General features: G+C 45.5%; 1 protein-coding gene across 3 annotated transcripts in view; it reads right to left on the bottom strand.

The window, feature by feature from the left end:
* Nucleotides 1–12,027, bottom strand: part of PARP4 (poly(ADP-ribose) polymerase family member 4) — a 381,003-nt gene that overhangs the window by 163,758 nt on the left and 205,218 nt on the right. For all 3 annotated transcript variants that reach the window (XM_040340552.1, XM_040340551.1, XM_040340554.1), the window contains one exon: nt 1,981–2,045. In XM_040340552.1, the coding sequence (XP_040196486.1) occupies nt 1,981–2,045 (65 nt within the window). The remainder of the gene's footprint in view (nt 1–1,980; nt 2,046–12,027) is intronic.

Raw genomic sequence — 12,027 nt, forward strand, 5'->3', positions numbered from 1 at the left:
AACCCACTGTCTGATGAAAATGAATTGCACTTCTGTGATCCATAGGAGAAGTACAGCCAAACAAGCTTTGGTTATACTTCTTCTTTAAAGCTGCACTCTGGCCACACACATTTTTCCTTTAAATGCAGTCCATTTCTCAATAGGTGCAAATGATATAAAGTTGCTGCATGTAAACAAAAAGTAATGCCGTGTGCACACGCTCAGAATTTCCAACAAATGTTCAAAGGGAGCTTTTGGTCGGAAATTCCGACCGTGTGTAGGCCCCATCGGACCGTTTCTGTCGGAATTTCCGACAACAAAAATCGGTTGGAATTTGGTGTGTCCGTGTGTTCGCAAGACAGCTTGAGCGGAATTCCGTCGTGTGTACGCGATCATAAGACCTGTGTTACTGTAGTGCAGCAGAGAAAAGTCAGGTAACTTGACCTGCAAGACAGAGATTTCTGGTTTTGCAGAGCTGCATAAATCTCAGAACTGGATGGACAGAATTACAAATCTTTCGGCAAGGTAAATCAGCTCTCATATATGTATTTCTTCCTTGTACTTGACTGTTCACCTGGAGTTCACATTTAATAATTGCCGATATATAGGAACATAAAAGTATATCAGCATCAAAACATGCCCATTTCAAATACTGTATTTGCTGGCGTATAAGACTACCTTTTACACTTAAAATAAATGGTCAAAAAGCAGGGGTCGTCTTATACGCCAGGTTAGCTGCTCAGATGCCTGCTGGATGTGCGGTAATACTGTATGTATCTTCGGCTACATACAGTATATACCACTTAGCCAATCCTGGTGAGCGATGTATGCAAATAAATACAAAGCCTGCTCAGATTATAGTAACAACCTCTGCCAATCCGAGCAGGCTACATACAGAAGCCTGCTCGGATTGGCTTTGAGAGTCAGAGAGGCGTGGGCTGATGATGTTACAGCCTCTGCCGATCCAAGCAGGCTTTGTATTCATCAGGGGGGGTCGTCTTGTACGGTGAGTACAGGCAAAAAAATCGTAAAAAAATGTAAAATTAGGGGGTCTTATACGCCCAGTCGCCTTATATACCGGCAAATACGGTATGTAAACTGTATTAAAACTGTCATATGAATACATGGCCATCCCATTCAGGCGACATAGTTCTGCCTAGTGGAGCAGGTGCAGGTTTGAAATATATACTTCGGTAATTCATTATCAGTATGTATGAACAAACTTACATATTTACCTTAGTATTTTCTAATTAGAATTTTACCATACCCTAGGGCAGGGGTGTCAAACTCAATTTCATTGCGGGCCAAATCAGCATTATTGTCGCCCTCAGACTATCAGGCATCTATCTTTGCACCATATTTAAATAAGGCCTTTAAACGCATTAAAAAGACTAACGTGTCACCCTGATACACCTTGGTTGAGACTACAGTGTAAAGAATTATGCAAGGAAAATTTATTACACACTTTTAGAAACACTTTTCAGTTAGGAATGCTTATTTTACTCAATAAGGGCTCATTCAGATGGCCAATTAGTCCAACATGCAGAGCCGCTGGCAGATGCGTGTGCAACCACTTTGGAGCTGCATGCAGGCAGCGCATAAAAGTGGATGCACACATAGCAGCAGCACGGACACATTCACTTGTCAAAGTCTGACATGCGGGCAGGAACGGGTGCATGGACCTGAATGCAGACCCCAAACCACAGAAAGATTTTACACCTAAGGTGCCATCTGTGTGGTTGGTTAGTAAACTATGTGCCTCATCTTTTTTCAAGAATAGCAAGATTTTTAGGTCATGATCAATGCTGAAGGATTTACACAAATATTCATAATCTTACAATAAAATGATTTTGGAAAGTGTACTGTAGACAAGGAATTACTAAACATAGCATTTAAAGTGAATTATTGAATTATTATTATTACACCGAATGGCATTTCTACCCCAAGTACAACTAAATGTAGCAAATATCTAATTCTACAATGTCAAGGCATTTTCCTTACTTTAATGAACTTTTCCATTTCTGAGTTTTCAGCTCGCTTTGGGTAGAGATAAAATTCTTTGTAAGCTATGAGAAAGAAAAAAACATTAGAATACTTGTACAAATATACAAAATGTGTCATTTTAATGCTACATGGATCAATAATTTCTGCAGACATCAGCACAGAAGCTGCTGCAGCTGCTCCCAAGGTACAGAGTGAGACTCACCTGTCAGCAGTAAAGCCCTGTCTCACTAGTTATAACTGCAGAACTGCAATGGCAGGGGAGAAGGACCAAGGGTACAGTATATGCCCTAGGAACCTAGATTACATTAGAGCATATAACATACGCTAAAGTACTTATGATTAAAAAATGGTAGTTTCTATTTAGACAAAATGTAAAGTAGTACTCAAACCCAATGCAACATGACTCACTACCAAAATACTACAGTACACCAACATGCTCATATTCCCTATGTCGCCTGTCTATTCTAAAGAATTATAGTATTAGAATTATAGACATTATTCAGAATAATACACAGGCAACCTTGGGAATTGGAGCATTGTGGTGTAGAATTTTACCATGTGTGAGTCTTGTTGCATTAGGCTTTATTATAGACTATGTTATGATTGTCCAAATAAAAAACTAAAATGTTTAATATATGGTATGCACTTAATGGCCTAGATTCACGTAGGGCGACGTATTTTTGAGCCGGCATAGCGCATCGTATTAACGATACGCCGCCGCAAGTTAGAGAGGCAAGTGCTGTATTCACAAAGCACTTGCCTCCTAAGTTACGGCGGCGTAGCGTAAATGTGCCGGCGTAAGCGCGCCTAATTCAAATTGGGAAGTGGGGGGCGTGTTTTATGCAAATAAAGCATGACCCCACGTAAAAGACGTTTTGAACGTACGGCGCATGCGCCACCTAGATACCTGCTTTATCTTTACGCCGGCGTATGTCTTACGTAAACGGCGCAACTAATTGCGACGGGCGTACGCACGTTTGTGAATTGGCGTATCTTGGTCATTTGCATATTCAACGCGGAAAACAACGGAAGCGCCACCTAGCGGCCAGCGTAAATATGCACCCTAAGATACGACGGCGTAGGAGACTTACGCCGCTCGTATCTTAGCCAAATTTAAGCGTATCTGGTTTCCAGAATACGCTTAAATATACGACGGCGCAGATTCGGACTTACGACGGCGTATCTAATGATACGCCGACGTAAGTCTCTGAGAATCTGGCCCTATGACTCTTTCCAATACCTTAAAAGTGCATAACTTTTTCTCCTATGTACAATCACTAATGGGTAATATGGAAATAGTTTGAATCAGAGACTCAATGAGAAAAATATAGAAGAATTATTTTTTCTCTTTTGTCTCGAATGTCTTATGTTCTTATTTTGATGTTTATGTGCAACTTTAAAATACAGAACTATAATCTATCTATGTTTATCCTAAGCATGTTTAACCACTTCAGCCCCGGAACCATTTGGCTGGCCAAAAACCAGATCACTTTTTGTGATTCTGCACTGCGTCGCTTTAACTGACAGTTGCCCGGTCGTGCGACGTGGCTCCCAAACAAAAGTGACGTAACTTTATCCGCACAAATAGAGCTTTCTTTTGGTGTTATTTGATCACCTCTGCGGAGCAGAGCAACAATTTTTTAAAAAAAAGTTTAGGCCGATACGTATTCTGCGGATTTTTGGTAAAAAAAAAATAAAATAAAAAATTGCAAAAAGCGTTTGATTGGTTTGCCCAAAAGTTATAGTGTCTACAAAATAGGGGATAGTTTTATGGCATTTTTATTAATCATTTTTTTCTTACTAGTAATGGCGACGATCAGCGATTTGTATTGTGACTGCGACATTATGGCAGACACATTGGACACTTTTGGCGCTATTTTGGGACCATTTACATTTACACAGCAATCAGTGCTATAAATATGCAATTATTACTGTGCAAATGTGAGTGGCAGTGAAGGGGTAAAGCAAGAGGGGGCGTGAAGGGGTCAAGTGTGTCCTAGGGATGGGTTCTAACTGTAGGGGGGATGGGCTATGTGTGACACGACACTGATCACCGCTCCCGATCACATTTCCCCATTCTTCCTCTCCATGAGACAAGACTAATTAGCCGCTTAGACTGCTTTTACAAGCAGTGGGAGGGAATGTCCCCCCCGTATATAAACAGCGCCATTGGGAAAGCATTTCATCACACCAATCTTGATGTGGTCAGATGCTTTGAGGGCAGAGGAGAGCGTCTAATAGACCCCAATTAAAAAAAAAAAAAAAAAAAGTACCTGTCACTACCTATAGCCATCATAGGGCATATTTACATTCCCTAAAATAACAATAAAAATGATAAAAAAAAAAGAAGGAAAGAACAGTTAAAAAAAACAAAAAACATAAAAGCACCCTGTCCCCCCTGCTCACGCGCATAGGTGAACGCAAGCGTTGGTCTGGCGTCATATGTAAACAGCAATTACACCATGCATGTGAGGTATCACCGCGAAGGTCAGATCGAGGGCAGTAATTTTAGCAAAATGTAAATCTGTAAATCTAATGTGGTAACCTGTAAAGGCTTTTAAAAATGTATGTCGTTTTTTGCCACTGCACGTTTGTGCGCAATTTTAAAGCTTGTCGTGTTTGGTATCCATGTTATCGACCTAAGATCATTTTTTTTTATTTCATCAAACATTTGGGCAATACAGTGCATTTTAGTGCATTAAAATAAAAAAGTGTATTTTTTCCCCCAAAAAATGCGTTTGAAAAATCGCTGCCCAAATTGTCAGGTCACCCGTAGCCAGGTGACAAGTGCACCCCGTTGGGGTCAGGGATGCACCACAGGGTGGTGAATCCTATGGCCGACTACTGCTAGCAGAGACGAAGCGTGAACCTAAGATCACCCAGTGCGCGGAGTCTAAGACCCAGTTTTGTATTCACCAGAGCCTTTGATGGTAAGGATGGTCTTGGCCGCAACTGGGTCCAGGTCGCATCCCCGAGATTCCTCAAGTCACACTCCGCAGGGAGAAAGGGGAAGCAGTCAGCAGGACAAACAGTGGTGATGGGCAAGCCGAGGTCAGGGCAACAGGCAGACAAGGATAACCGTGGGACATGCAAATAGTCAGGGGCACAGGCAGACAAGGAAGTCGGGAACAAGCCAAAACGGTACACGGAAGATGAACAAAGCACTCTGCAAACAGGAACTAGCAACTATACTGCAGACAGGAACTAAGCATAGGAACACTGTTGAACAGCACCGCAGACCTGTAGAGCAACGGTTAATATAGGCTTCCTGGGATGGACTAGGGTGGAGCCATACAGGAAGAGGAAGTGATAAAAAGGGGAACCAGAGCAGGGTCAGCCTCTAATGGACACATGGAGATCAGGTAAGCAGACAGACTTGTTGCATATTCATGACAGTACCCTCCCTCTTAAGGCCCCTCCCCCTCCCCAGCCTGGAGCCAGGGCTAAAGGGGAATCCCAGAAGAAACCTCCTCGGCAAATGGGGCGCAAAGATCTCAGATGCAGAAATCCAAGACGCCTCGTCAGGACCAAATCCTCTCCAAAGCACAAGGTACTGAAGAATACCTCTGCAGAGACGAGAATCCAGAACTTGAGTATACTCATTGACCAGAACCGAAGTAGGGACAGGAGGAGAGGATTTATTGAGGACCAAAGGCCTTTTAGGAATAAGTAAGGGCATGAGAGGGTCAACAGGAATCCGAGGAGGATCAAGCAGACCCTTAAAGATGAACTGGGGGTTAAGCACAGGACCATCAGACTGGGCAGGAGTCAGAGGAACCCTGAAGTCAGGTTGGTTAGAAGGGGACAGGGCACAGGAGTCAAGCTGGATAGCAAGGAAACCAGCAGAATGCAGAGAGCCCTGAAAACAAGGTAGAAAACCCCATTTGGCTGAATGAGGCAATCTATCCAAAGGATGGATTGAGCCCCTTAGACAGGTTGCAGGAGGGCCTGAACAAGAAAAGGTAGGAGGCTCACTGGGCATGGGCTGACCTGGCGTAGCTGATGCAGAGGCCGATTGAATAGCATAGTCAGGTGTAGTGATTACCCGAATCGCATCACAAGGCGTAGTGACTGCAGAACTCGCAGACAAGTTAGCCTGGCTGTGCGTTTTAGGGACAGTCAACGGTAAACTGGAGTGAATGATCGGCTCAGGTTCACAGACGGGCTCCTCATCCAGAGTGCTACATTGGCTAAAAAGTGCATCAGCCTGACTATTGCAGGACACATTCCGGACACCACTACATGTGGTAGGACGAGCAAAAGATTCTGGAATGGTGGCAACAGGAAGTTTCTCTTTTGGGGCAACCTTGGGTAGGCAAGACGTGGAACAGGAGGGACCCCAAGCCAGGATCTGTCCGGCAGTCCAGTCAATGTGAGGATAATCGAGTCTTAACCAAGGAAGACCCAAAACGATAGGAGCTGAGGTTTTAGGTAGAACAAGGAAGGATATCCACTCCTGGTGAAGTGTGCCTACTGACATCTTAACAGGGACTGTCTGGAAGCGAATAGGACCCCCCGGAAGAACAGTGCCATCAATCGCCGAGACCACCAATGGTGTGGTGAGGGGCAAAAGGGTAAGTCTCATGGACGATGCGATTTCCCAGTCTATGAAATTGCCAGCGGCTCCGGAATCCAGATATGCCGAGACCGAATGAGAAGAAGCACCAAAATGAAGGGACACAGGAAGAAAAAGACGAGAAGGTGAAGGAGATATTTCTGGATCCAATACTCCACCTTCCAGATGTATTGAACCCGAGCGTTTCTCGGGGCGAAGAGGGCAAGTGTCACGAAAATGACTTTTGCCCCCACAGTATAGACACAGGCCTAGAGTTCTGCGCCTGGCACGTTCCTCAGGGGATAGCCTGGTCCGACCCAGCTGCATGGGTTCCTCAGTTGGCAAGGGATGCTCCACGGGTCGAAGAGAGGGGAGCTCAGGCTGACTAAGGGCCAAGGGATGTTGGCGTCGCTTTTCTAGGGTCCTTTCCTGAAAGCGAATATCGATCTGATTACACAAGGAGATCACTCCGTCCAGATCAGTGGGGATGGTTCTTCCTGCTAGTTCATCCTTCACTCTATCAGATAGGCCATGCAAAAAGGTTGCGACTAAGGCCTCATTGTTCCAGCTCAGTTCAGCTGAGTGGATACGGAACTGAAGAGAATATTGTCCCACTGAACGGGATTCTTGGCGGAGACGTAAAAGGGCGCTGGCTGCTGGAGACACGAGCCGGTTCTTCAAAGATATTCCGAAAAAGTTTCAAGAAAACAGGCAGGCTAGAAACCACTGGATCATTCAATTCCCACAGAGGGGCAGCCCAGGCTAAGGCTTCCCCGGAGAGGAGAGAAATGATATAGGCTATCTTGGCCCGATCAGACAAGAAGTACTGGGGCAGGAGCTCAAAATGAATAGTGCATTGGCTAAGGAATCCCCTGCAGGCTTTGGAGTCTCCAGAAAAACGGATTGGAGGTGATAACTTCAGTGAATGCGACTCTGCGACTGGTGCAACAGGTGCATCTGCTGGTTGTACTTGAGGTTGCGGATTCGGGGTTCCCAGCGAGGTCTGAAGCTGATCAAAGCGGGAAGCCAGATCCTGAAGGAAACGCATCACCTGATCCTGATTAGCTTCATGCGTCTCGAGTCTGCAAACAATGCACTGTAATGGATCATCTGTGGGGAGCGGCATGTCGGCCGGATTCATGGCTGTTCAAACTGTCAGGTCACCCGTAGCCAGGTGACAAGTGCACCCCGTTGGGGTCAGGGATGCACCACAGGGTGGTGAATCCTATGGCCGACTAATGCTAGCAGAGACGAAGCGTGAACCTAAGATCACCCAGGGCGCGGAGTCTAAGACCCAGTTTTGTATTCACCAGAGCCTTTGATGGTAAGGATGGTCTTGGCCGCAACTGGGTCCAGGTTGCATCCCCGAGATTCCTCATGTCACACTCCGCAGGGAGAAAGGGGAAGCAGTCAGCAGGACAAACAGTGGTGATGGGCAAGCCGAGGTCAGGGCAACAGGCAGACAAGGATAACGTGGGACATGCAAATAGTCAGGGGCACAGGCAGACAAGGAAGTCGGGAACAAGCCAAAACGGTACACGGAAGATGAACGAAGCACTCTGCAAACAGGAACTAGCAACTATACTGCAGACAGGAACTAAGCATAGGAACACTGTTGAACAGCACCGCAGACCTGTAGAGCAACGGTTAATATAGGCTTCCTGGGATGGACTAGGGTGGAGCCATACAGGAAGAGGAAGTGATAAAAAGGGGAACCAGAGCAGGGTCAGCCTCTAATGGACACATGGAGATCAGGTAAGCAGACAGACTTGTTGCATATTCATGACACAAATACTATGTGGGAATTTTTTTTTTTTATTTCACTCCTCACTGCCTATCACAGTTTCGGAGGCCATGGCATGCCCAGATGACACAAACTCACCCCAAATGACCCCATTTTGGAAAGTAGGCACTCCAACCTTTTTGCTGAGAGGTATGGTGAGTATTTTGTCTACTTTCCAAAATGGGGTCATTTGGGGGGGTTTTGTGCCATCTGAGCTTTTCATAGCCTCCGAAACGGTGATAGGCAGTGAGGAGTCAAATCAAAAATTACACCCTTAGAAAGCCTGAAGGCAGTGCTTTGTTTTGTTTTCAGGGTCCTGGACGTGGCTAGGCTCCCAAAAAGTCTAACACATGTTGTATCCCTGTACTCAGGAGAAGCAGCAGAATGTATTTTGGGGTGTAATTCCACATATGCCCATGGCATGTTTGAGCAATATATCATTTAGTCACAACTTTATGCAAAAAAAAAAAAAAATTGTCATATTCCCGCAACTGATAGCAAAATATAAAATATTCCATGGACTCAACATTCCTCTCAGAAAATAGCTTGGGGTGTCTACTTTCCAAAATTGGGGTAATTTGGGGGGGGGTTTTGTGCCATCTTGGCATTTTATGGCCTTCAAAACTGTCATAGGTAGTGAGGAGTAAAAATAGGATTTTATGCTTACCGTAAAATCTCTTTCTCTGAGTTTATGGATGGACACAGCCTTAATCTTGACATAGTTGGAGATAGGCTATCTTTAGGAGTGACTAGGCAGAAAGTGTTAACTTCAAAGCTGAACCGCCCCGCCCAGGGTGCGGTCCCACCGACTATATCCTCTCAGCCTGCACCAAGCAGTTCAGTTCTTAGCAAGCAATACAAAATAAAAATAAAAAATGAGAGGGGTGGGTGCTGTGTCCATCCATGAACTCAGAGAAAGATTTTACGGTGAGCATAAAATCCTATTTTCTCTTTTGTTCATGGATGGACACAGCCTTAATCTTGACATAGTGGGACGTCCCAAAGCAGTGTCAAAATGAGGGGTGGGAAGCATAAAAATAAACTTCACCCCAAAACAGAGCTCCTCAACTGAGGAGTTGTACTCTAAACAGCCGTCTGCAAAACTTTGCGGCCGAAGAAGCACTCACATCAACTTGTAAAGTTTAGTGAAAGTGTGACCGGGCGACCAGGTTGCCGCCTTACACAACTGGGAAACAGACACTTGATGACAGAAAGCCAAAGAGGCACCATTGCCCTGGTCAAATGCATCGTGATAGGGAGTCGCCCGACCCTTTATGGCGTAAGCCTGATCAGGATCTGTCAGGTCCACCTCAAAATGGTGGCCAAAGAGACCACTGGGCCCTTCTTGGGACCAGCCACCAAAACAAACAGTGAGTCTGAACTCCGGAACGGATCAGTAACAGACAAGTATATTCTCGGAGCTCGGACAACGTCCAAGGGATGCCACGTCGTCTCCTTAGTATGTATGGCAGTACAATGTCTTCCTTGAGATGGAAAGTCGAAATGACCTTAGGAAGAAAAAAGGCTGCGGATGCAGCACCACGTTATCCTTGTGGAAGATCAAATAGGGAGCCTTTCAAGACAAGGCTGCCAGCTCAGAACCCATCTTAACTGACATAACAGCCACCAAAAGGACCACTTTCTGAGAAAGTGTCAACAAGGGAACTTCCTGAATGTTCTCAAACGGTGGTTCTGAGGCACCTAGAGGTCATGGCAATAAGCCATTGACTGTAAAGCAGGATGACCTATGTGACCTTGCGAGAGCAGGTCCTCTCGTAGTGGTAGACGCCAAGGTGCGTCTTCATTTCAAATCCCCACGGAGGTAGTGGAGGACGGACCCGAGGGGCCACATGCCGAACCCCCTGTACAAATGTTCTCACTAGAGAGTGAGTCGCCAGGGGTCGCTGAAAGGAAACAGCCAGGGTAGATATCTGCCCCTTAACCGTTCTTAAAGCAAGCTTTTTGGTCCACCCCGCACTGTAAGAACAGCAGGACTCTGGACACTATATAAGTCAGTGGATTCCACTTAATTTCCTTGCAAAGGGCTAGTAAGCTCTCCAAGTGCGAGAATAAATACTCCTAGAGGATAACTTCCTAGCCTTCCTCATGGTAGGAATCACAGAATCCAACAGGCCCCGGGCTCTTAGTACCTGGCTTTCAATAGCCATGCCGTTAAAGCCAGTGACTGTAAAGCAGGATGCAGTATGGGACCTTATGACAGCAGGTCCTCTCTCAGCGTTAGACGCCAAGGGACGTCTGCTACTAGCCACACTAGATCGGCGTACCAAGGACGCCGAGGCCAACCTGGAGCAATTAGGATCCTAGAAATCTCCTCTGCCTCCACTCTGCGAAGCAGAAGAGGCAGGAGCTTTAGAGGAGGGAAGGCATAGATTAGTCGGTACTTCCAATTGAGTAGAGACGCCAGGAGATGTACGTCAGGTGTGCCCCATCTTCGGCAAAAGGAGCTGAAACGTCTCCGGGTGCAGAGACCATTCTCCTTGGTCCAGCATCTGGCGACTCAGGTAGTCCGCCTGCCGGTTTTCCACATCCTGAATGTATATGGCCGACAGGGCTGGTACAGTGCCTTGCGAAAGTATTCGGCCCCCTTGAACTTTGCAACCTTTTGCCACATTTCAGGCTTCAAACATAAAGATATACAACTGTAATTTTTTTTGAAGAATCAACAACAAGTGGGACACAATCATGAAGTGGAACAATATTTATTGGATATTTCAAACTTTAACAAATACAAAAACTGAAAAATTGGGCGTGCAAAATTATTCAGCCCCCTTAAGTTAATACTTTGTAGCGCCACCTTTTGCTGCGATTACAGCTGTAAGTCGCTTGGGGTATGTCTCTATCAGTTTTGCACATCGAGAGACTGACATTTTTTCCCATTCCTCCTTGCAAAACCGCTCGAGCTCAGTGAGGTTGGATGGAGAGCATTTGTGAACAGCAGTTTTCAGTTCTTTCCACAGATTCTCGATTGTATTCAGGTCTGGACTTTGACTTGGCCATTCTAACACCTGGATATGTTTATTTGCGAACCATTCCATTGTAGATTTTGCTTTATGTTTTGGATCATTGTCTTGTTGGAAGACAAATCTCCATCCCAGTCTCAGGTCTTTTGCAGACTCCATCAGGTTTTCTTCCAGAATGGTCCTGTATTTGGCACCATCCATCTTCCCATCAATTTTAACCATCTTCCCTGTCCCTGCTGAAGAAAAGCAGGCCCAAACCATGATGCTGCCACCACCATGTTTCACAGTGGGGATGGTGTGTTCAGGGTGATGAGCTGTGTTGCTTTTACGTTTTGCATTGTTGCCAAAAAGTTTGATTTTGGTTTCATCTGACCAGAGCACCTTCTTCCACATGTTTGGTGTGTCTCCCAGGTGGCTTGTGGCAAACTTTAAACGACACTTTTTATGGATATCTTTAAGAAATGGCTTTCTTCTTGCCACTCTTCCATAAAGGCCAGATTTGTGCAGTATACGACTGATTGTTGTCCTATGGAGAGAGTCACCCACCTCAGCTGTAGATCTCTGCAGTTCATCCAGGGTGATCATGGGCCTCTTGGCTGCATCTCTGATCAGTCTTCTCCTTGTATGAGCTGAAAGTTTAGAGGGACGGCCAGGTCTTCGTAGATTTGCAGTGGTCTGATACTCCTTCCATTTCAATATTATCGCTTGCACAGTGCTCCTTGGGA

Source organism: Rana temporaria, chromosome 2 (assembly GCF_905171775.1).
Source record: "Rana temporaria chromosome 2, aRanTem1.1, whole genome shotgun sequence".
Lineage (NCBI taxonomy): Eukaryota > Metazoa > Chordata > Amphibia > Anura > Ranidae > Rana > Rana temporaria.